At 36.4% G+C, this 26,508-nt stretch overlaps 1 protein-coding gene across 3 annotated transcripts in view; it reads right to left on the bottom strand.

Annotated features, from left to right (window-relative positions):
• Positions 1-21,918, bottom strand: part of PNISR (PNN interacting serine and arginine rich protein) — a 29,699-nt gene extending 7,781 nt beyond the window's left edge. Inside the window, exons 1-7 of one of the 3 annotated variants that reach the window (XM_011360738.2) lie at positions 21,763-21,918; positions 12,062-12,141; positions 10,500-10,618; positions 8,620-8,808; positions 7,059-7,282; positions 5,430-5,601; positions 4,171-4,361 (exon numbers count right to left, since the gene is read on the bottom strand). In XM_011360738.2, the coding sequence (XP_011359040.1) occupies positions 4,171-4,361; positions 5,430-5,601; positions 7,059-7,282; positions 8,620-8,808; positions 10,500-10,587 (864 nt within the window). In that variant the 5' untranslated portion in view covers positions 10,588-10,618; positions 12,062-12,141; positions 21,763-21,918. Of the gene's footprint in view, positions 1-4,170; positions 4,362-5,429; positions 5,602-7,058; positions 7,283-7,591; positions 8,177-8,619; positions 8,809-10,499; positions 10,619-12,061; positions 12,142-21,762 lie in introns of those variants that run through there. The other 2 variants (XM_023530947.1, XM_023530948.1) reach the window with 2 other exon arrangements.
• Between the last annotated feature and the right edge of the window lie 4,590 nt (positions 21,919-26,508).

Raw genomic sequence — 26,508 nt, 5'->3', positions numbered from 1 at the left:
TGGATAAATGGACCACAGTCACATTATTTAGTGTTATTTTTGCAGCTGTATATTTAAGCTATATACCTAAAATCCCGTGACTTAAAATGAAAAACCTGTAGTCAGTTTCCAGATCTCAGCTGGCCCTGAAACTTAGTGAAATTTGCTTCTTTTTAGCTACTTAACAGATCGATTAAAAAAATGAAATCTATTTCAGATGGAAGAAATGTCAACAGTTTGTCTCTGTATGGCTCTTAGGTTTCAGTATTCAGTATACCTTAAAAAGGAGACTCTGCTAAAGCAAAAAAATGTTCTGTAGTCTTTCTTAGCAAACCTACTAAGTAAAAGAAAAGGTGTTTACCTAAATACTATTACAGAAAGACCATCTGAACCAGAAGAATTCACGTAACAAAAGTCCAAGGTATTTGGGGAGGAAGGGGAAGGAGGAAGAGGAGGGGGAGAAGGAGGAGGAGGCGGGGAAGGATCTCAAAGCAATTTTTAAAAATATTTTTTATTTTTCAAATATAGTTGGCATATAATAGTATATCAGTTTCAGGTGTTATGACATAATTAGATATTTATAGAACTTACTAAGTAACCATTCCAATAAATCTAGTACCCATCTGACATTGTACATAGTTATTACAATATTACTGACTATATTCCTTATATATTTTAAATCCCCATAATTATTTTGTAACTAGTAATTTGTACTTCTTAATCCCTTCCCCCTTTTGAACTACCCCATAATCTCCTTCCCATTTGTTAACCCCCCAAATGTTCTCTGTATCTATGAGGTTTTTTAAAATTTATTTTGTTCTTTAGAGTCTATAAGTGAAATCATATGGCATGAGTCTTTATATGATTTACTCTACTCAGCACAATACCCTCTAGGTCCATCCATGTTGTTACAGATGTAAAGATTTTATTCTTTTACTTATTTTTATGAATATTCTATTGTACATGTGTACCACCGCCTCCTTACCCATATTCATCTACTGATAGACACCCAGGTTGCCTCTGTATCTTGGGTATTGTAAATAATGCTGTAATGAACATATGGTTTCACATGTCCCTTTCAAAGCAGTATTTTGGGTTTTTTCAGATAAATACCCAGAAGTGGGATAACTGGGTCATTCTTTGTCTGTTATATCCTTTGTTTTAAAGTCTATTTTGTCTGATAAAAGTATTGCTACCCCAGAATTTTTTCTCCTTTCCATTTTCATGAAATATCTTTTACCATCCCTTTACTTTCAGTCTGTGTGTGTCTTTTGATCTGAAGTGAGTCTCTTGTAGGCAGCATATGTAAGAGTCTTGTTTTTTTAATCCATTCAGCAACCCTATCTTTTCATTGGAGCATTTAACCCACTTACATTTGAAGCAATTGTTTCTAGATATGTAGTTACTGCCATTTTATTATTCATATTTTTGATACATATTTTCTTCTTCTTAAAGAAGTCCCTCCAACATTTCCTATAATACTGGCTTGGTGGTGATAAATTCTTCTAGCTTTTTCTTGTCTGGGAAGCTCTCATCTGTTTGATTCTAAATGATAGCTTTGCTAGGTAATCTTGGTTGTAGGTCCTTGCTTGTCATCACTTTGAGTATTTCATGCCAATCCCTTCTGGCCTGTAGTTTGTTAAGAAATCAGCTGACAGTCTTATTTAAGTTCCCCTGTAGGTAACTAATTGCTTTTCTCTTGCTGCTTTTTAGATTCTCTCCTTGTTTTTAACCTTTGGCATTTTAATTATCATGTATCTTGGTGTGGGCCTCTTTAGGTTCATCTTGTTTGGGACTCTCTGTACTTCTTGGGTTTGTATGTCTATTTCCTCTGCCAAGCTAGGAAATTTCCCATCATTATTCAAACAAGTTTTCATTTTTTTGCTCTCTGCCTTCTCCTTATGGTACCCCTATGACGTGAATGTTGTTACTCTTGATGTTGTCCCAGAGGCCCCTAAAACTATCCTTGTTTTTTTGGATTCCTTTTTCTTGTTGCTGTTCTGAATGGGTGTCCTCCGCTACCCTATCCTCTAAATCACTAATTCAATCCTCCACTTCATCTACTCTGTTGATTCCCTCTAATGTCAGGGTCCCCAACCTATGGGTTGCAGAATGGTACCGGTCTGTGGCACCTTAGGAACTGGGCCACGCAGCTGGAGGTGTACAGCAGACAAAACTTCATCTGTATTTGCAGCCACTCCCCTGCACTAGCATCACCGACCACCTCAGCTCCACCTCAGATCATCATCTTAGATTATCATAGAAGCACCGGCCCGTGGTGCCAAAAAGGTTGGAGACCACTGCTCTAATGTACTCTTCATCTCAGATATTATTTTCTTCATTTCTGAATGGTTCCATTTTGTTTTCCACCTCCATTTTTAAGTTTTCTATCTCTTCGTTAAAGTTTTCACTGAGTGCATCTACTCTTCTGCTAAGTTCATTGAGCATCTTTATAACCAGTGTTTTAAACTAGCATCTTTATAACCAGTGTTTTAAACTCTGCATCTGATAGATTGCTTGTCTCCATTTTGTTTAGTTCCTTTTCTGGAGCTTTGTTCTGTTCTTTAAAGTGGGACATGTTTCTTTGTCTCCTCATTTTAGCTGCCTTCCTCTTTGTTTCTCTATATTAGGTGGGGCTCCTAAGTATCCTGGTCTTACTAGAATGGCTTTATATAGTATGTGTCCTATAGGGCCCAGTGGTGCAGTCTTTCTTGGTCACCTGAGCCAGGTGCTAAAGGTCTGTCTCGTTTGGGTTGTGGATGCCCTCCTGTTGTAGTTTAGCCTTGGTTGCTGTTTGCATGTTGATGGGAGGGATTGACCCTTGTGCTGATTGGTTGTGAGGATTGGCCAGTGAGGGGCTAACCCTATGGAGCAGGATTCACTTTAGTAGGACTCTGGTGCCTGCCCAGTCTGTCCATCGGGTTTGTCCTCTTCAGATGCAGCCCTGGGTGCTGCTCTAGCTCCAGTACCAGTTGAAGCAGGCCACCAGGGTGTGCCCGCCCAAGTGTCTCCTGGGAGGGGCCCAGCTGCAGGCCAAGTTCAGCTGTAGTCTGTGCACTTCCGGGGACATCTGTTAAGCATCACCAAGCAATCTGCAGATGGCTGCCACCCATACTGGGCTTAAAGATGCCCTGAGAGGCCAAGTCAGTAATTGAGGCTGGCAGCTGCTAGTGCCAGGCTTGGGGTGCTCAGCCAAAAGTATAGGGCACGCTGAGGTCAGATGCTGGGTCTCTGGGTTTTGTGAGCCTTTGAGAGATTTTTAGGAAAGTATATAGCGTAAGCCAAGACAGGTCATTTACATGGAAAAAAACACTGGAGGCAGCTTGGGTGGGCCCACAAGTTGGGAGAAGCAGAATCTCAGGGAATCACCTGGGTCTCCAAACAATTTTTTTGATATTTAAAGATGAAAAATAAATTTTCTTAAGGTAAACTTTAATAGTGGTAGTCTGTAATTTATCGTCATAACTTCCAGAAGAAAAACACATCTTTGGCATGGAAAATAAAAGTAATTTATGGTATCTACACAATTTAAGCAAAACCAATGTCTATTTAAGAATTTAAGCAAAACCAATGTCTACTCAAATCTAGTTATCTTGCCGTCCTTGAGACTTATTTATGAAGCAGAAAATGGCCTCAGAAATTAGACTTATTTCCTGAGTTGCATACCAGCCAGTGCTTTGGCTGCTGCACCAGCTAGGAGCACATTTTTGCTAAATAAAAAAATTCCTAAGCCATTCATGCCATTAAACTGAAGATTTAAATATTTAAAACTTTGTTACATTCAGTATTCAAGTCGAAAACTATGAAAATTATCATATCCTCTGGTATTGGTATATATTTAAATATTCAAGAAGGGCAGATTTATTTCTCTGTTGCCGTTTTAACTTAGTTTTGTTTTATAATCCACCAATAGGGAATTAGCTGTATCACAACTAAAGAATATAAATGTTTGTCAAGGTAAGACCTATCTAGCATCCCAATGAATAATTTCTCTCCAGAATAAAATGTTTTATAAATTTAGCCCCTTTCTCCTTATTCTACCCTTAATGATACATAAAAACATAATCCCTAAAATACTTACTAAAAGTAATCTCAGGAACATTAATACTTTTCTATAGGCTAAAATACCAATTTATTTTGATAACTTTTTCACATTGATATTAAAGTTTCATGTCAGGGGATTCTACTTACAAATTTACTTCTCTGAGGTAAACGAGGACCATCACCTCCTTCAGCATCTTCTGTGGCCTTCTTTTCTTTTTTGGACAATTGTGATCGTTGCTGTTCCATTCTTTCTTTCTCCAGCTTCTTCTGTTTTTCACGTTCCATTTTTTCAAGACCTTCCCGAATCCAAGCTGGAAGAGTCCTGCGTTTTACTGCATCTGTTTCACATGGGGAAAAAATATTTGTAAGTCATAAACGCATGAGTTTTTTAATTCCTACAAACTTCATGAGTAAATTAAAAAAAAAAAAAAAAAGAATGTTGGCACTATTTGAGTGCTTGTAACAAATACTACCATTCTTAAACAAGATTGATAATAAAAACAACCTATTAAACATGCTTTTCTTTAAAATCACTTTTTACAGCAGTGATGAACATTGTATTAACGCTTACAGCGTGCCAAGGCACTATGCGAATACATGAAACCACCATCTCGCTTAATCCTAAAAGACCCCGAAGATCACTACTATTACTTGATCTCTTTTGCAAGTGAGGAAACTGAGGCTCAAAGAAATTAAGAGATGTGCTCAAGGTTACAAAGCCAGTGAGTAGTGACGTGGGGTACTTCACAGCCAAACTTATACTACTACACTGCTTCCTAAAACATGAAGACAGAAGAGAGTCAAAAAAAAGCACAAGTCCATTTTCACATGGAGAATTCTTTGAACAAGTATGAGTCTATACGTTAAAACAGAAGTCGTAATTTTCCTAAAATGGCTACTGGTGATAAAAATATAACATCATAGGAAATAAGTTAGTTCTAATGTTATTTAAAAATTAAAATTTTCTGCCAAAACACTTATGGAACGCGAAGTAAAAAAAGGAAAATTAATCTAGCAGCAGTGTACTGGATGAACTAAGAGTGAAAAGAGACTAGAGACAAAGAACTAGGTGGTTTTAAAAGGGAGAAACGCACATATATTGGCATAATGTATCAAACTGTCAACACTGAAGAAAATATCAAGATGCTATGACCATGATAAATTTACTTTTCATCACAAAATCTGTTTAAGGTAAAGATCTATTTTAAAGAAAATTATTCAAAACTTTCAATATTTTAGACAACTATCTTCTTGAAATTTTGACTATAAAATATTAGGGTTTTCAAGTGTCAATTCCAAATATACCAGAGGTATTAGGACAATTTAAGAAAATAAGACATCCTTTTAATATGATCAAGAAATCATGCCAATCCTGGTTCACTTTAATAATAAACTTTAATAGCTACCAATTTGTGGAGGCTCCTGCTTCACAGGAAGTGCAATAGGTGAACGCTGCCGATCCCTGAATGACGATGGCCTTTCTCTTCGATTCTGGGGAGGTGCTGGAGGTCCTGGAGGTCCTGGTTGCCAATAAGGAGGATGAAATCCACCTTGCGGTGGACCAAAAGCAGCCCCATGCTGAAAGAGTATTGCAGTTTATTTTTCTTCACATTAATACAGTATACACTCTGGGACACACGTGTGTTATGAACTGGGACAGTAGAAATCCATGTGTGCAGCAAATCCAAGAATTCCATGGTTCTAATATCCACCGATATTTCTGAAGCCCCAAGAACCTAGGCTTACTTTTAAGAAAAATAAAGATTTTCTACCTACATAAATGCAAAGAGCCGTCTAAAATCCAGCTGATACACTATTTTCAAGCACAGAAAATGATATATATGAACTTTTTCATTATTAATCCTTTATAAACTAATCTTTCCACTACCCAAAAAAAAAAAAAAAATCAAATAAATGTCAATTTTTCTATAAGTAGGATATACAGGAAAAGTTTTTAATCAATTTCAACTTCCTACTTCTGTGAATTTAAATTGTTTCTATAATCATGCAAGAAATATCTATTTTAAGCAAAGATAAAAGTTACTGAATCATTAAATATTTTTTGCTAGTTTACCATTTTCAGAGGCTTTCTAAGCCAGTTGACAACAGAGCTCTTTGTCTGGTTAGCAAGGGGATCTACCAGGCAAATACGGTATAAGTAGAAGCTTCCTGTCACTACATTTCATCAAAACCAAAACCAAACAAAAACTGTCACATCTGTACAAGTATGAGTATACAACAAGTATCTGAAAATGTATGAGGATTATTGTTTCAAGGTGAATACTATTTACATTCATGTCCATTATCCATAAGTGTAAAATAATGTATGAGTTTTATCAAACTTCTAAATTATGATATCTCAGTTTATAAGGTAACAACTGCAATTAGTTATTTCAAAATGATACCTAGCACTATAATTTAAGGGTGGATCCTGGCACAGTGGTTTGAGAAAATACAGCCCCACATAATGACACTATTCCCCATAGAGTTCTATGTCCCTAGGAATGAATTAGATGCTACAAAGGAAATTATGTACAATTCTATTAACAAACATGTCATGTCAGAATGGAAAAAAAATGACAACACTAGAAAAAAAACATAATTTTACATAGTAAAAGAAATTGCATTTAGGAAGATGATCTATGTTCTTCATGTCTTAACCATAATCTAGTATTGATAAATAATGTATTCAACTACTGTAGATTTACTAAGCTTTATTTAACATTTAAATATGCCATTTAAAAATTATAAATGAGAAAACAAAACATTATATAACTATTGCACTTATACATTTTTTCATTTTATCCAAATTTCCCTCTAATGTTCCTTTATACCATTTTCTTAAGCAAATCAAAAACCAGAAAATAGAAATCAAAATACTCAAAACTTTGATAACTTTTCTGAGACAAAATATGCGCTTATCTGTACAAAACTGAAAAGTGAAACACGTATCTCAGGTACTCCTGATGAGACAAACTTCCAAAGAATGGATTACGTGCACATCTACAATATTAAAGCAACAAAATATCTTTCACCTGATAGTCAAACTGGTTCACTGGGCCCACTGCAAAATTATCGGGTGGTCCACCAAAGTTGTGATTGTTCTGGTTAAATATATGCCTGTTGTCAGGGGCAAATTCCCCACTGTCCTGACTGTTGCTGTCTTCGGAAGGAGGAACAATGTCCATTGGGCCTGGTGTTGGTGGCATCCATGGCTGATCTGGAGGGGGGTGTGGGGGTTGCTGATGCATTCCCCATTCTATTCAGGATTTAGGCATAAAAACATTCAACAGGGGTTATAACAACAACACAAATTTTAAAGCTCTCAAGAAAGCTAGATTTTTCAGTAAAGAAACAGATTTAAAAATTTGACTTCTTGGTCGAATTCCTTTTGTACATCTTAAAAATAAGCAATGAATTAACCTAATAAATCATTCAAATGATCTAACTCCTCAATTCATATCCTAAATGGACAGCAATTACCCAAAATTATTTTAATAAATGTAACAAAATCCAAGGCAATTTTGTTGTTGAATTTTTCTATTCCTGTTCAATAACAACACAAAAATAATTCCTAGGGATTTTATATAATTTCTTTCTTCCATGAACACATTTATCCTCACAACATCCCTGTGAGGTGGGGGAAATCAGGTATTATTTTTGCCAGTTTCAGGAGAGGAAATTGAAGCAGAGATAAACCACTTGCGAGGGTCAGAAAGAAAACCAGTAAAGTTGGGGTAGAGGAAATGCCAAGGTTAGCCATTTATAAACTTGAACTTGGGAACCAAAACATTTTCAAACTTAGGGAAATTTGGCATAGGTTCAAGAAAACTATAAATGAACTACCTCAGAGTATCAAATATTAGAATATTTGTTATCCTTTTAAAAGTGATGTTAGAAGATCACTGTCTTGAGTTTTTCACTATAACGTTGAGAAAGAAAAATAAGTATTAATAGGAAAAGAGAGCTATGACTTCACGATTAGCACATTCAAATGTAAGATTCCTCTATAAATAAACTGAAGTGACTATTAATTAAAAATAATAGCTTAAAAGTCATGGAAAACTGAACTAGCATCAAGGAATCTAAAGCATACTGTGAAATAAAAAAGCAAACAAACAAAACATAAAAACTCATGGAAGATCTTCACTATCTGAAAAAAAAAAAAAGGGAAGTAAATATGGGTGGATGGCAGGGGCAGGATATATTTGACAGACTAATTTGTCACATAGTGACACAATTTTTTTTTTAGGGACTAGACATGTTTTGCTCTGCCAGTGCTGCTTCTGAAAAGGCCAGAGGATGCAACAGAGAGACCATAGAATGCTCTCTTTCCTAGATACCAAGTTTCCAGTGTTCCCAGCCCCTGACAGCCTAGGAATAAAGAACTAAGAGAAGAATCAAACCAAGCATCACAATGCTAGCAGACTGAGTTCAGAATAATTTTTAACCATAAAATTTCAGGGTCAAATCTAATTGAAACCATCTATTCTTTAAGCATTAATTTCAAGAAGTCTTGAGACTAAGCAAATTAAGCAATTTTAACCCTTTTATTTTAAAAACAGTCCTAAAATTTGGAAAACATAAACAACAAACCTGGTTGCCACATTCTGTTAAAGTTTGAATCCCCTTGAAAATTCCCATGATTGTTTGGACCAGATTCCATTGCAGACATATCTTGTCCATTTGGCATCATTCCTGGTGGTTGTTCTACCATGTTTTGTTGTCCTGAAGCTTCTCTTTGGGCAATCCAAGCTTGAGCCAATGCAGCCCAGTCAATCTGGCCTAACATAATTCAACATAGCAGAAATTAGCATTCAGAATGTAGAAGCTAAAAGAATAGTGCTTCTGGGGGTGGCTCCACAGTGTAGTAGTTAGCACGTCTGCTTTACACACAGAAGGTCCACACCCCAGATGGAGCCACGGACCATACCCCGGCTGCGCCAGGTCCCAGGTGCACACCGCAAGCATGTAGGGGGAGACGCCCTGCCTTCAGAGATCTAGCTCTTAAAAAAGGGAAATGGCAACATCAATAGGTCAAGGATGGAAGTGGGGGTGGGGGGAAGGAGATTCAAGAGCGGGGAAAAAAAGAATAGTGCTTCGATGCAAAACAAGCATCTCAGTTATTCCTTATTAGAGATTTTATACATTACAGAATGCTATGGTTGAAAGGACACTTAGAAAATAACTCATATTCAGGCTACAAAATAACTTACTTAAGACTTTCAGAAAAGGACTCCACAAAAACACTCTTAACCAATTTCTAATATTAATTCATAAGAAATTTATCCCCTGAACTTTAGTTTGCTGAGTTTCAAAAAAGTCTTATTCCTCTTTTCTTTTAACACTCATTTATTTCTTCCTCAAACAGGTCCTAGCCTACACTGGGTCCTACAGACCTCAGATGAGTACAGCTATTTATCTCTGTTTCTCATAGTTACTGTTCTTTAGGTAAGGTGCCCTTCTCTAATCAAAATACATTTAACAACTTAATAGCCATCTTTTACTCAAAATGCATTGTCCCCACTAGCTTAAGAAGTCTTCCTTTCCTTCTCAAATATCTACACTTAACATTGTAAGATCAAATATTATTAATAAAGGAAACAAACTAAAAATAAGAGTTTTTCACATCTCATTTTAGTAAAGATTATAAAGGTAATCCCATACATTTTGGTGGAAACATAAATTGGCATTATCTACATGGATTAAATTTGGCAATGTGTATCTAAAACTTCAAATGTGCAATTGTGACCTAACAAACCTAGTTCTTCAATTTTTTTTCCCAAAAAAATAATTGGATTTGTGAATAATGACATACAAAATTATGGTAATTATCTTAAAAAGTAAAAGCTATAATCAACCATCCAAACGTGGATTGATTAAATTACAGTACAGTCCTATAATAAAATGTTACATAGCTATTAAAGAAAGAAATAAGATCAGATAAATAAATATGACTCCTACTGCCCAATAAAGGTAGGGCAGTAGGAGTCATATCAATGAAACAAAATTGGTCATGAGTCAAAAACTGTTAAAGCTAAGTAATAAATGGGGGCTCACTATACTCTTTTCTACCTCTGTATATGCTTGAAATATTCCATTAAAAAAAAAAAAAAGATTTAGCATACCATCAGTTGACTATGATTTACACAGAATTTAGACTTAACAGAAAAATGCTTTGCTTAACACATTTTAGAAAGACTTTCCACTCTTAGAAAAACAGGAACTAAATTGGTTTTAAAAATGTAAAATCTTCATAATGCTTTCTACTCTTTGAGGAAGTCTTCCAAAGGGAAATCCATTCCCTGATATGTGTGTTATGGCAAATTATTTATGAGAAAACATTAAATGGCAACCATAAAATGATTCAATAAACCAATCCCAATTCCATCTCTCTTAATCCCATCACATATCTCCCACTCATCTCTCTATATATCTCTCCTCCCCCACCTTCCAAATTCAATTTCTTTCCTTACTTGGATCCTGCTGGTGCTGGAATGACTGCATCCACTGTTGTTGGTTCAAGGGCCATTGCTGCCAAGGCTGTCCTCCTTGATCCCACATCTTGACTTTAAAATTTTAATTGATTTTCTATCTTCAACAAAATAAACATAGTTTAAAAATGAGAATCAGAGTTCTTTAATTTTAGAAGCTCACACAGAAATTATTATATGAGGATACATTTATGTGATCAGAGCTCTAAAATTCTGGTCAATAGGTTGCCAGAGGCAACTGGAATTTTTAGGTTGGCAAGCCAAGAGTAGAAAATTTAATGTTAACGCTGGTGTCAGAGTTTGCTGGTAAACATAGCTCAAATCAATTTAGCTCAAATCAATTAAGCTCAAAAAGGGGGAAAATCTAATTTTTCCCAATATAAATCTCATTTTGAAAACTATAAGAAAAAAAGTGATTTAATCTCCCCAAACCAAGACTCCTTGAAGAGGGTAATCAAATAGCTCTAGCTTATAAAAGAAAACTGTTCCCTACAAATAATTACAGCTAATGAATGAAGGTAGTATAAACTTAGAAAACTGCCATAATGCCAAACCTAATAAAACAACTGACTCAGACAATCTTAGAAGAAAAATTAATGAGAAATCACAAATTCAAAGGTTGTCAAAATACCACCTCTACAGATCATTAGGTGTCTGTCTCCCCATGAGATATTTACGTCCCCAGGTCATGGGTATGGGGAGGGTGGCAGGGCGAAGGGTCATCACACTAGTCTACTTTTCTATAAACTAGTTTGAAAACTCTAATAATAAAAAGTTTTAAATTCCTACAAGTCTAATATCTTTGTACTTTATCCAACACTGATATACAACCCCAATGACACACATGGTAAGGAGTATATGTTTCTTCATTTTTGTACCCCAAGGCTTAGCATAAAGCAGGCATTAAATAAATGTTTACTAAATAAATCCTTCTAGATGAACCTTTCCTCTAAAAACAAGACAAAAGCCTTAGTATCGTAGGATCACCAAAAATAGGAAAGCCAGATAATAAGGAAGTAAAAGATAACAACTCAAATGGGACAACTGGCTATTACAATTCAGGCTCTTAAACAGTTTGCAACCCTAGTCTTTTCAGCTTTTTCAGATTGTTATATAATTCTATCAATGGCAGATCTTGACCTCTCATATGGAGAACACTGTAAATTAGGGAAGATGCATTCCTTTGTTACCTTGATTTACTTATAAGTGCATCTAGTTACACTAACATACTCTATTATAATTGCATTAGAATATGACAAAATAGGCCCCATATTTAAATAGCACTATAGCTGAGACCAACAACTGAACTGGGCATCAATTCCAAGCTAAATATACTTCTTTTTCCAATCTTTCCGTCATATTTTCTTTCCTCTCCTCCTTTTCCCCTCTCTTTTCCAAGTATACCTTTAAAGCCCTTTAAAAGCTAAATAACTCATTACAGCCCTAGAAAAGTAACCTCACTTACAACTTTAACTAAAAAAGTAATAAACAAACAAACAAAGAGGAAATACCCAGGAGAAATACCAACTGCTATTTTGACTGACCTCAGAGGTTCACCTTCTGTTTAAAATTTAGGTTGATTCAGATTACAGCTTGGAAGCATAGCAGCAAGATTACTTATGCCCTGGGGGGAAAAAAAAGAGTACAAGTTTCCTCTTAGATTATAAAGTTATTAGAATAAAAAATTCTAGAGACATAACATGAAAGTGTGATCGTCTTCGAATTACTGTGAAACTTTTGCTTCCCTTAACTTTATAATGACAATGTATTTACCATTAAAAAGTGAAGGGGAACAGGTATATCAGAAATGAGAAGGCAAAGCTTTTTGACTTTTCTTTAGAATGTCTTTATTTACTCGAAAAAGCAATTAACAATATGAAACAATGTCAAACAATTTAGGGATTGCAATATATGCTGAGAAAAAAGAAGCAAACATTTGAAAAGGTCTCATCTTATTATATGGTACAAATAAGGTAATAAAATGTATTAATTTAGTAATAGCAAAGTGAGAACAGTTTCCCTCAGTTTCATTTTCTTCCCATTAGAATGACAGCTTTTGTCTTGATAGAAAAACAACTCTATCTTTTTATCTTCCATAAGGTACAGGAACAGCACTTCTGCACATAGCAGTCACTAAACATCAAACAAATAAATAGTCTTGTAGCTCCTTTCTGTTTACTTTCAAAGGTTAATGATAAGGAAGCTACTGACCTATATTCACAAGAACCAAAAATTTGGCGTAAGCACAACTTGGTGCATTTTCCAAAGCTCTAATGGCATATCAGAGTTCAATGCATAGATTTTTCTGTCACAAGTTTAAACTCATACAATGTAGGCCTCTTAACTAGCACTTTAAGTTTTCTGATCATTACCTGTCATCTAGCACCAGCTCAGGTTCACGATGCCTACCTACATATACCACTCAGTACCTGTGTGAATGTGGGCAAATAAACTACTCTCTAATCCCTGGTTTTCTCATCTGTAAAAAAGAGGACATAAGTTTCTACCTCATAGTGTTATTGTGAGGATTAAATGACAAACACAAAAACTCGGCACAGGAAGCTTCAATAAATAGTGCTAAATATCACCACTAAGACTGTCTCAGTATCATTTTTGACAGCACTCCTCAAGTTCACAACTGAATGGGGGAAAGGTTGATCAAGCCAACCCATTTCTACTCAATCCCATTTTCTTCTCTAAAAATGATCTAAGACTTACCCAGATTTCATTTTGTCTTTGGGAAAAATCTTCCTGTCCCTATTACTCACAATATCATGAGTTGAAACTCTTATTATTTATAAAAAAGAAAAAAACTTCAAAGTTTTTCTATGCACAAGGAAGTTTTACTTGCATTACTTGTAGCCATTTGTTAAAACCAATCACTTCTACTTTTACTGTTTTCCAAAGCATTTTCCACCAAAAGTTTTTATGGAGGCTACTATTCAAATACAAGTGTTTCATATACTTAGGCTGAGAAAAATATAGAAAGAGATGTGAAACTGTGAGCAGTAGAGCAGAATAAAAACGCATCAAAGATAACAGTAACAATCAAGGAAGTAAGAAGTTAGAAGCTATTTAGTAAAATGCTTCAAGGAATTTGCAGTTGAAAAGCTCGATTTGACTACAGAGTATGAGTGTTGAATGAGGATGTTGGTTAAACATGAAATAGTTAACGTCTTTTGGGAAGACAATTTAATTTAGCATTATAGTTCTTATCGAATCTGTGACCCAGCAATTTTACTTCAAAGACTTAAACTATTGGTGAGGATAATTCAAAAATCTGCACCACGTTTATAACAGTGAACATCTTTTAGTGATACTCAATTAAACAGGTGAGATAAGAGTGAACCATACAGTGGACTCCTATTCAGCTAGACTAAAAGAATAAAGTAGACACTTATATGCTGACATACGTTGATGTACAAATTGTATTATTAAGTGGAAAAAAAAAACGTGATACAGCATGATGCCACTTCAAGTTCTTTCTTTTTAAGAACGCAATTTTGTATAGAAAACTTCTAAATTACATAAAACTCTTAAAACTGCGAAGCTCTGGGGAGTGAAAACGGATCAGGGAATTGTGATTTTTAAAAATATTGTTTGAATTATTTTATACGAGTGTGTATTTTTAGAAATAAATTTATAAATTTTTTAAGATATGAAGAGTCAAAGCAAGCTGATCAGCACAGTCCATAATGACTGGTATAGGCAATAAAAATTACAAGTCATATAACTATGAGACTTTGAACAAATTATCTGATCTGTCTCATTTGCTTATGAAGGATTTGAAGTAAATTTCTTTATCTAGTCCAAAAAAGATACCTGTGGTCATGAAAACAAAATTTAAATTTATGCTGAGTTTTGTTAAGGGACAGGTTTTAAAGAAAGACTTGATATACTAAAATATTTAATACAAATTTTATTTACGTTTCGGCACCTAGTACAATACTTCATAAAAGGTTTAATTATTTCTTAATTCAAGAATAAAACTATAAGTGATTTGGTGGCAAAGATTTAGAAGCCCTACTCTTTCTTCCTTCATCTTCACCATAAAATCTTCTTTACTAACAAATGTAACAAATGCAAAATCTGAAAAACAAAAAATATGAAGACACACCTGGAAATAATAAAAAAATTATCTTTTAATTTTATTATTGTTTAATGGAATAATAAACATAACCCTCTACCATGAAAAATGACTTAGCATATTGGTTTAATAATGATTTGGAAAATAAAAATTGTTAAAGATAGGTGATAAGTACATCAACGTTCAATACACTCTACTTTCGTACTGTTTGAAAATTTCAATAATAAGCTAAAGATGATGGAGAATACTTGTTAAAGAGGGACTTATATTGAATTTAAATGTGTTTTTGCCTTGGCTCAAACAAGAATCTTCTTGAGGGCAGAGGAAATGTCTTATAACTAAATTTTCCACGTGCTTTGCCTATATTATATGTTGAAATATTTTGCTCATTCACTGAAAGTAATCAAGTAAATACATTGATATTCAACAATGAAAACAACATTCTAATACTGCTGCTCTGATTTTATAATATCAAAAATCAATTCTAATTTATTTGTTCTTCCTTAAGCTTTAATTTTAAAGATTCTTAGGCTTAACTTCTCAAGTGTGGAAGAATTTTATTATTGATGAGACAGGCTGCAAGACTTTCCCTTTATGAGGTTTCATTAATTGCTATTTACTTGGAAACAACTGGAATTTGGGAAAAACAGAAAGATCGATAACCATGGTTTGCATCGGATTGTCCAAGTTATCACACGTGCCTGTAGAAATGTAACTTATGACTATGACCACTATTATGAATTTAATTGTGTCCCCCTAGAAGATACATTGAAGTCCCATCCCTACCTCCATAAATTGTGCATGTGACCTTATTTGGAGACAGGGTCTTTGCAGATGTAGTCAAGCTAAAATGAAGTCATACTGGATTAAGATGGGTCCTAATCCAACAAGATTGGTGTCCTTATAAAAAGACACAGATACATAGATGGAGAATGCCATGTGACCACAGAAGCAGAGACAGGACAGATGTGTCTTCAGCCATGGAAAGCCAAGGATTGCTGGGAACCACCCAGAGAAGCTAGGGAAGAGTTAAGGAAGGATCCTCCACTAGACCAGAGAGAGTAAGAGGCAGAAAAAGAAAGCAAGCCTGTGCAAACTGGGATGGCCCTGCCGAAACCTTTATTTCAGACTTCTAGCCTAGAGAACTGTGAAAGAATAAATTTCTGGTTTTCTAGGCCAGTTGTTTGTGATAATTTGTTACAGCATCTCTAAAAAACTAATACAACCAGAAGTGACCATCATTCATCTCATGCATTCCTTAGATGACTCTATATTAGAACACTGCTTTGAGTTCTTAAAAATATTTGTTTCAATGACAATCATTAATATTTGCAAGTCATCTCATGGACTGTGTGACAAGATGAATCAAGAATAAAAATGTGTATGTTTTAAAGCCCTTGAGCATCAATTTCAAAATCAAAGAGCTATAAAAGCTCACCTATCCTTTGATGCATATGGTCAAATGTTTCTCACATCAACAGTTTAGAAACCACAAAATGCAATAATCCTCTTCTCTCCTGTCATTCAGTACTACACATTAGTTGACTGATCTCAAAGTAAAAAAAAAAAAAAAAAAAAATCATTTGTTCAATTTGGGTTAGGTGGAAATGGTACCAGTAAATGTTAATCCTGTAGTCATTAGAAATGTGGTAAAATTTTTGCTACTTGATGTGACATGCATTTTGATAAATACTGAAATACTTTGCAGCTTGTAGCTCAAGAAAATACTGGAGAACTGGAGAGTTTGGTTAGATATCAAGAAAAGTGATAATTGAAAAATAAATCAAAGAGAGAGCCTAAAGGGAACAACACCCTAGTAAAAACAAGTCCATGTATCTTGGTTCTAATACCATTCTATGATAAAAGGAATCAGGAATCCTTAGAGAAACAGCTGATTCTTAGGACTGGAGCATTCAAAAATGAGCCTGGAGCATCTTGTAGTAAGTACCAGGAAGTAAGAAAGTGCTTAAAAAAAATGGGGACATGTCAAAAGGGCACAATAGAAAACTGAAAGAGCCCCTGAAGTCCGAAGCTGAAAAAATTTGAGTGCCAAATTAAAATGGTATTTGGATTACAACACAAATTATGATATAAAAATTTGTATCAGTATGGACTGATACAAATAGGAGGGAAGAGACAAATCTCCCAAGCAGAAGAATTCCAAATTAATTATGTAGATACTCCACTCTGAAGGATGGCGAGTGTAACGCTCCACTCCTTAAATATGAACTGTGCAAAGGGACATCCAACTAATGAGTATAGAATAGAAAGGAAGGACGGATACGGGAGAGTAACTTTACAGTGGAGAAATTTGACAACACTACCTCAAGCAGGTGACCAAGGTCAGTATCAATGTGATAAGTCACTTTTATAGTCTATACCCTTGATAGGATGTCTTTGTGACCTCCATCCCCAAAACTCCTAATACCAGTCTTATCATGTGAGAAACATCAAATTTCAATATCAGGGCATCCTACAATATACCAGACCAGTACACTTCAAAACTGTCAAGGTTGCTATATTAGTTCGGTAGGCCTGCCATAACAAAGTACCACAGACTAGGTAGCTTAAATAACAGAAATTTATTTCCTCATAGTTCTGGAGGCTAGAAGTTCCGTCAGCAAGGTTAGTTTCATTCTGAAGCCTCTCTCTGATTTATAGATGGTTGTCTCCACCCTATGTCTTTACATGGTCTTCCCCATGTGCCCTAATCTTCTCATGAGGACACCAGTCATGATGGATTAGGGCCTATCCTAGTGACCTCATTTTACTTCTTAAAAGACCCTATTTCCAAATACAATCACATTCTGAGGTACTGAAGTTAGGACTTCAAAATATGAATTTTAGAGGGGCACAATTCAGCCTTTGGCAGTCATCAAAAACAAGGAAAGCCTGAGAAATAGTAATGATCAAGAGAAGACAAAGGGTACATGACAACTAAATGTAATACAGTATCCTAAATAGGATGCTGGGACAAAAAGGTTGTTGGGTTAAAACTTAAGAAACATGAATAAACATGGACTTTCGTTTATAATGTGTCAATACTAGTCCACTAAGTGTGTAAGAAATGTACCATACTAATGTATATTAACAAGAGAAGCTGTATGTGCGTGTGCGCGCAATGGGGCTTTGGAGGTGGAAATTCTGTACTATCTGCTCAATTTTTCTGTAAATCAAAAACTGTTCTAAAAAAACAAAGCCTATTAGTAAAATAAATAAATTAGAGCCTCAAGAACATCTTAAAAGAACTGATTTACTGTTATTTTCCCAGGACACTTTATAAAACAGTCCTGGATGTGAATCTTTATACTATTCTGGTTTGTTTTTATTGGTTTTGCCTTGCTGCACTCAAATCAGTAATTTCCAATTTACTTTGCTCTTCCACTAACAATCAAAATTTGTCGAGTGCCCATGATGTCGGAATGACAATAATAATACCCACCACAGGATAATACAACTGAATACTGGATACTACCTCTTTCTCTCATGAAGCTTAACACATAATGCCCATTACTGGATAAAAACACAAGAAAGATACAAACTATGGAACCCAATCGTAGTTAACAGAACGCATTTGCCCTTCGCTGCGCCTGCGTAGTCAGAGGGGCACGGCGCATAAGGTCCAGGTCCCGGCCCTCCGCCTCCTCCGCTCCCCTGCACTCCCCTCCCAAGATTCTTAGGCTTAACTTCTCAAGTGTGGAAGAATTTTATTATTGATGAGACAGGCTGCAAGACTTTCCCTTTATGAGGTTTCATTAATTGCTATTTACTTGGAAACAACTGGAATTTGGGAAAAACAGAAAGATCGATAACCATGGTTTGCATCGGATTGTCCAAGTTATCACACGTGCCTGTAGAAATGTAACTTATGACTATGACCACTATTATGAATTTAATTGTGTCCCCCTAGAAGATACATTGAAGTCCCATCCCTACCTCCATAAATTGTGCATGTGACCTTATTTGGAGACAGGGTCTTTGCAGATGTAGTCAAGCTAAAATGAAGTCATACTGGATTAAGATGGGTCCTAATCCAACAAGATTGGTGTCCTTATAAAAAGACACAGATACATAGATGGAGAATGCCATGTGACCACAGAAGCAGAGACAGGACAGATGTGTCTTCAGCCATGGAAAGCCAAGGATTGCTGGGAACCACCCAGAGAAGCTAGGGAAGAGTTAAGGAAGGATCCTCCACTAGACCAGAGAGAGTAAGAGGCAGAAAAAGAAAGCAAGCCTGTGCAAACTGGGATGGCCCTGCCGAAACCTTTATTTCAGACTTCTAGCCTAGAGAACTGTGAAAGAATAAATTTCTGGTTTTCTAGGCCAGTTGTTTGTGATAATTTGTTACAGCATCTCTAAAAAACTAATACAACCAGAAGTGACCATCATTCATCTCATGCATTCCTTAGATGACTCTATATTAGAACACTGCTTTGAGTTCTTAAAAATATTTGTTTCAATGACAATCATTAATATTTGCAAGTCATCTCATGGACTGTGTGACAAGATGAATCAAGAATAAAAATGTGTATGTTTTAAAGCCCTTGAGCATCAATTTCAAAATCAAAGAGCTATAAAAGCTCACCTATCCTTTGATGCATATGGTCAAATGTTTCTCACATCAACAGTTTAGAAACCACAAAATGCAATAATCCTCTTCTCTCCTGTCATTCAGTACTACACATTAGTTGACTGATCTCAAAGTAAAAAAAAAAAAAAAAAAAAATCATTTGTTCAATTTGGGTTAGGTGGAAATGGTACCAGTAAATGTTAATCCTGTAGTCATTAGAAATGTGGTAAAATTTTTGCTACTTGATGTGACATGCATTTTGATAAATACTGAAATACTTTGCAGCTTGTAGCTCAAGAAAATACTGGAGAACTGGAGAGTTTGGTTAGATATCAAGAAAAGTGATAATTGAAAAATAAATCAAAGAGAGAGCCTAAAGGGAACAACACCCTAGTAAAAACAAGTCCATGTATCTTGGTTCTAATACCATTCTATGATAAAAGGAATCAGGAATCCTTAGAGAAACAGCTGATTCTTAGGACTGGAGCATTCAAAAATGAGCCTGGAGCATCTTGTAGTAAGTACCAGGAAGTAAGAAAGTGCTTAAAAAAAATGGGGACATGTCAAAAGGGCACAATAGAAAACTGAAAGAGCCCCTGAAGTCCGAAGCTGAAAAAATTTGAGTGCCAAATTAAAATGGTATTTGGATTACAACACAAATTATGATATAAAAATTTGTATCAGTATGGACTGATACAAATAGGAGGGAAGAGACAAATCTCCCAAGCAGAAGAATTCCAAATTAATTATGTAGATACTCCACTCTGAAGGATGGCGAGTGTAACGCTCCACTCCTTAAATATGAACTGTGCAAAGGGACATCCAACTAATGAGTATAGAATAGAAAGGAAGGACGGATACGGGAGAGTAACTTTACAGTGGAGAAATTTGACAACACTACCTCAAGCAGGTGACCAAGGTCAGTATCAATGTGATAAGTCACTTTTATAGTCTATACCCTTGATAGGATGTCTTTGTGACCTCCATCCCCAAAACTCCTAATACCAGTCTTATCATGTGAGAAACATCAAATTTCAATATCAGGGCATCCTACAATATACCAGACCAGTACACTTCAAAACTGTCAAGGTTGCTATATTAGTTCGGTAGGCCTGCCATAACAAAGTACCACAGACTAGGTAGCTTAAATAACAGAAATTTATTTCCTCATAGTTCTGGAGGCTAGAAGTTCCGTCAGCAAGGTTAGTTTCATTCTGAAGCCTCTCTCTGATTTATAGATGGTTGTCTCCACCCTATGTCTTTACATGGTCTTCCCCATGTGCCCTAATCTTCTCATGAGGACACCAGTCATGATGGATTAGGGCCTATCCTAGTGACCTCATTTTACTTCTTAAAAGACCCTATTTCCAAATACAATCACATTCTGAGGTACTGAAGTTAGGACTTCAAAATATGAATTTTAGAGGGGCACAATTCAGCCTTTGGCAGTCATCAAAAACAAGGAAAGCCTGAGAAATAGTAATGATCAAGAGAAGACTAAGGGTACATGACAACTAAATGTAATACAGTATCCTAAATAGGATGCTGGGACAAAAAGGTTGTTGGGTTAAAACTTAAGAAACATGAATAAACATGGACTTTCGTTTATAATGTGTCAATACTAGTCCACTAACTGTGTAAGAAATGTACCATACTAATGTATATTAACAAGAGAAGCTGTATGTGCGTGTGCGCGCAATGGGGCTTTGGAGGTGGAAATTCTGTACTATCTGCTCAATTTTTCTGTAAATCAAAAACTGTTCTAAAAAAACAAAGCCTATTAGTAAAATAAATAAATTAGAGCCTCAAGAACATCTTAAAAGAACTGATTTACTGTTATTTTCCCAGGACACTTTATAAAACAGTCCTGGATGTGAATCTTTATACTATTCTGGTTTGTTTTTATTGGTTTTGCCTTGCTGCACTCAAATCAGTAATTTCCAATTTACTTTGCTCTTCCACTAACAATCAAAATTTGTCGAGTGCCCATGATGTCGGAATGACAATAATAATACCCACCACAGGATAATACAACTGAATACTGGATACTACCTCTTTCTCTCATGAAGCTTAACACATAATGCCCATTACTGGATAAAAACACAAGAAAGATACAAACTATGGAACCCAATCGTAGTTAACAGAACGCATTTGCCCTTCGCTGCGCCTGCGTAGTCAGAGGGGCACGGCGCATAAGGTCCAGGTCCCGGCCCTCCGCCTCCTCCGCTCCCCTGTACTCCCCTCCCCTCCCCTCCCCATACGGGGGTTCCCACGGCGCACGCGCAGTGCTTAACGGCCGGTCAGCAGCTCGACAATCAGTCCCTTCTCATCTGAGAGCAAACTCTTCTATTTAGATGTAAAAGAGTCGTGAGCACGCTCTGTAATGAGAACATTTCCTTTTCACCGAGAGGACTGCTCTGGGTCACTAAGGCGGACGCCGCCGCTTTTAGGGGATGAGGGTCCAGCAGTCGCGCCAAGCAGCGTACGCAGCCTACGGGTTTAAGTTATGCTACCTTCGCCACAAAAACCAAGAAGGTTGTAATGGCCCCGCAAGTCCCCGTGCGTAATTGTTCTCCACCACTTACCCACTCTGGTTCCGGAACACCGTTGTTGCCACCGTTCCTCTAATGCCTCTCCAACCCTTTCGATGCTTCTACTTCTTCACGAACAAGACAAGATGGCGCCCGATTACTCTCACCCGGAAGTAAAAACAATAACATCCACTTGTCATCTGAAGCCATAAAGTTCCCGCATCCTGGTCTTTTAGCACATGACGGCAGCCGGTTAGCATGGTTCTACGCCATTTTTGTTATGGGCAAAATCACCTCCAGTCTGTAAACACCGTGGAAGTGTCTTAACGTTCCTGTATATTACCTCTTGTAGCCAGCACCATGCCCAACTCATTTTTATCCTTAATGGGGCAGAAAGCTGAGAGTTTAATTATTGGTTCCAGAGTCCCCTGAACTTCTTTCTATTAGCAACGTGACCCTCCTTGAAGGGGAGGTATGTTCTCCCCTAAGTAAACTTTCGCTTCGGGAATGGGGTCTGAGTTTGCGGCGCTTTCAGACTACGGAGGGGCACCAGGGTCAAACAGAACCAACTGGAGGATTGCTCGATGCGCAAGCCGCCGTATTTCAGGTAGGCCACAGTCCAGTGCAAATTTCCGGACTCCTCCAGGCTTCGGTCTCACAGAGCGCAGCCTGGGGCTGTGCCTCAAAGAGATCGGACGTTAGCGAAGTGGCCAGTATAGATGGTAGCGATGGCGGAGACCTTAGCTGACCCCGCAGCGGTCACTCTTTGTTAACCTCAAAACATCGCGCCCCCTTCTGGGGACGCTTGCTCGGCCGAATCTCACCCAGCTAGTCCCCATATTCTTTTCCCCCTGACTTTTAGGGAAAAGTGGCGGGGAAGTCCGGTTTCCGTCTTGCTGCTACTCCTGTCGACTACAAAATGGCCTCCCGAAAGGATTTATGCAGTGCAATTCCTCGAATAGAATACTTTGATTCCATGGTTTATTAATATGAAACTGTTTAACTGAAAATTACCGATTTCCAGGCTAGGATCTACAAGTTACAAAGAAAACAAAAATGTTCCAAAGATAACAGTATTTATTTCTCAACTAAATCTTGGAAAGTGCCTTTCTAGAGAGTAACATGAAACTTTTGACTGAAGAAAGCGCGCCAAGTATTTACATTGTTTCATTGGGAACTGTACAAAAGAAATAGTAAGTTACAGTGGAAATAGAGTACAGCTGGATAGATAAAGAAGCTAGAGATGTAAAAATCTAGATGCCGTTTGTTCAGTCTTCAAACACTTGAAACCCAGATACTTCTGTATCAACATTAGAAAAAAGCCCTCAATAACTAAAAATCTGCTGGTCTTGAAATTCAAGTGGTCCTCAAAATAAAACTTTATCTTGGGAGAACTGTTTACTTATTACACCTGGCAACACCATTGTGTGAGTTCATGAAGATACACTAGTTGGAGGCAAAAGAAAATTCCATTCCTTGACCCTTTCCCTAATTTTCACTTAGTGCACGCGTGCACCGAAACAAACTATACAACAGTCTAATGTGATTTTAAAAATCATTTTATGGAACGAAAATTGGAAGGACACATACCACATGTTAGTGGTAATCTCTGATTTTGCCCTGTGATTTTCATTTTCTAAGTTTTTTTGCATAGGGCCTGACTTTCAAGTTTAATTTTTGTAAAAACATTCTAATCAGAGAAACATTCTATCTTCGTGAAACCTGAGTGTCCTAGTGAAACTTTCATATGGTATTACTTCCTATATTCATCTTGTAATTGTTTGCTTGTTTCCCTAGTAAAGTCGAAGCAATTTTCTGATAGTTTTGTTTTTCTTCCATCTCTACTCTCCAACTGGCCAGCTACTGCTTAGCACACAGAATTTTTTGCATTTGTTGTATAACTGAATTGCTGTTTTGAACAATGACCCCAACATAGGCCAACCATTTTGGAAACCTATTGCCAAATTTTGTTCCTTGTGCCAGTTTAATGAGACACTCTCAGCAATCATTATTTGCCACACCAGGAAATGAGTTTTATAATCTCATTTCCCTTTCCCTCACTATCATCTAGCATTCTCTGTAATGTTATGATCTGAAGGAGACACCAGGCACATATATGTATTTTAACACCAATTTCTCAGAATGTTTTTCTTTTTTTATCTGTTTGAGCAGCTGTTGTATACATGACCTGCTGCAGTCTGGTCATTCTGCACCATCAGAAAGTGCTTAGCAGCCACATCATCCAATCCTGGCAATCTCCTGTTTTATAGCTAACAATCAGCAGACTTTGTAACTCAAATTTATTAACTCACCCCATTTGCAGAATGTTCGAAATAGAAAATTCAAGGGAAGGATATGCTCAAGTTAGTATTTTGCATTATTTTGGAAACAAGTTATTCTCAAGGTAAAATGGAAAAATGTTAAATGAGATGTGGAAAAGATACAGAATTAGAAAGTATTCCTGCTTCTCAAGATTTGAACGTTTACAGTGTTATTAAGTTCCATGTTCACATCCATCTTAAAATTTAAGAAAGATTATTTAAAACTATGGTATATACATACAATAGAATATTATGGATTTAAAAAGGAATGAAATCCCGATACATGCCGCAACATGGATGAACCTTGAAAAGATTATGCTAAGTGAAACAGACAGACACAAAAGCACAAATATTGTATAATTTCACTTACATGAGATACCTAGGATAGACAAATTCATAGAGACAGAAAATAGAATAACAGTTGCTGAGGGTTGAAGGAAGAGTTCCTGGGAATGGGGAGTTGTTATTTAATGGGTACAGAGGATCTGTTTGGGATGAGAAAAGGGGTCTAGAAATGAATGGTGATACTGTACAACATTGTGAGTGTACTTAATGCCACTGAATTGTACACCTAAAATCGTTAAACTGGTAAATTTTAGGATATATATTTTTACCACAATGAAAAATATAATGGATAAAAAATTATTTAAAGCTAATATGCTACAAGCAAATTATTACAAGTTACAACTCTTAACTCTTAAGTAATATTGTTACTTCAGCATCTTCTAGAAAGTAGTATCTGGCATAATGAAATATGAGGATATAAAGTAATAATTACTTTAGTATTTAACCCATTTCCCATTTGCCCAAGAATACTCACCGGCAGCACTTATGGCTGCCACATTTACCCCGAGATAACTTGTGGATTATAGTCCTAATCTTACCCCTAAAGTTTACCATGAAATATCTTGCTTTTATTATTATTTTCCCATTCCTCTAGTATATCGATAGTCTTTGGAAACAAATGAAATCATTCAATTTAGAGCATTCTGATTTTAGTAGTGGTATTTCCATTTACAAAATATAGTAATTCTTGATCGCTGAAAATATCAGATCCTAGATGTTCTACTTTGTGTTGTTCTGTGCTTTGAAATTTACCACACACAAAAAAATTATTGAATACTGATTGTCATATACATTTGTTACATTAAGATTAGAGACAAGTTGTTTAGAAAGAACTCCAAGCAGTTTTTATAACTCATTTTCACATTGAAAACCAGATTTGCTTCAGCCTAAAATTAACACTAGCAGTGAGCTGCATTTTTTTCCTAAACAGGAAATGGGTTAACAATAAATGAAAATGGGTTTTATACTGGTACTGGCCATTTAAGCCAGATTAGAGAAAGTAAGGTAAACCTATTATGTTCACTGACTGGCATATTCTTACCTAAAATCTTCTGTGATTCAAACTATTGTACTGTTTCACTTAGCTTAGTTCATTTGTATGACATTATTAGTGTTTACCAATATCTGATTCTCCACACACATATAGCGCACAGAAGATGACATTCTTCTAAGCCCCTTTAAAGTAAGGGAGAATTTTGTGAATTAGTTCTGGCCAATGCGCTTAACCCTAAGTGATGACTGTCATTTCTGCTCCTAAGCTTACAAGCCCTGATGTACTATCACATCAACCAAGAAGGCTTGTTTCAGATAATGTTTCAGATAACGCAGCTACAGGTTGATAAATTCTGTCAGACTCGTCATTGTGTTGCTTCATGGGAAGCAGTGGCCAGAGGGAGCCCCAAACCAGCAAAAGACTTTCCAATGACCACAGAATAAACAGCTGAAATTCTGGAGTCATTTGTTAATACAGCATAAGTATAACCTATCCTGACAAATATATCATTGGTAACAGAAGTTGGATACTGCTCAAAGAACCAAAAAATGTGTGGCATTAACTTAGAGGTTGGATGGCATACACAGAAAACTAAAATTGGAGGCTAGAAACATGTCACTTCACATTATGCAGGGGTTCTACAACAATAAGTATATCAAAACAGAACATATCCTTTTGGTGGGAGCAACCTCCAGACCTGACAGCACTTCTAAAGAGTCTAGTCTTGGAAAATAAAACTGCCTGGATGGGATTTGGGGGCCATATCTCTTGAAAAGGGAGTCACTGTAGAAATAAGAGTGAGCTGAGTATTTGGTGACCAGATGGTGGATTGTGAGAGACTTCTAGTGTACTCACATATCCATTCTCCTTTTTTTCTGAACCCCTGGGGACTTATTCTTTCCTACCTATACTACCCATCCCTACTCACAATTAGAGACATGTGACTGCTTCTGGCCAATGGGTGAATGACATTTCCAAGATGAAAAATTTAATTGCTGGTGCAAAACCTTTTAATGCTCACTTTCCCTATCATAGTGGGGAGGCTTGGTGTTGAAATGATAGAGCCACAAGACATTCAGCCTGGATTAGAGTCATCAATTGCCTTTACAGATTGCCCAGACTCACACTGGACTTTGGGTG

This window comes from Pteropus vampyrus, unplaced genomic scaffold (assembly GCF_000151845.1).
Source record: "Pteropus vampyrus isolate Shadow unplaced genomic scaffold, Pvam_2.0 Scaffold58, whole genome shotgun sequence".
Lineage (NCBI taxonomy): Eukaryota > Metazoa > Chordata > Mammalia > Chiroptera > Pteropodidae > Pteropus > Pteropus vampyrus.
Note: the sequence above shows the minus strand (reverse complement) of the source record. Positions and strands in the feature narration are given on the sequence as shown.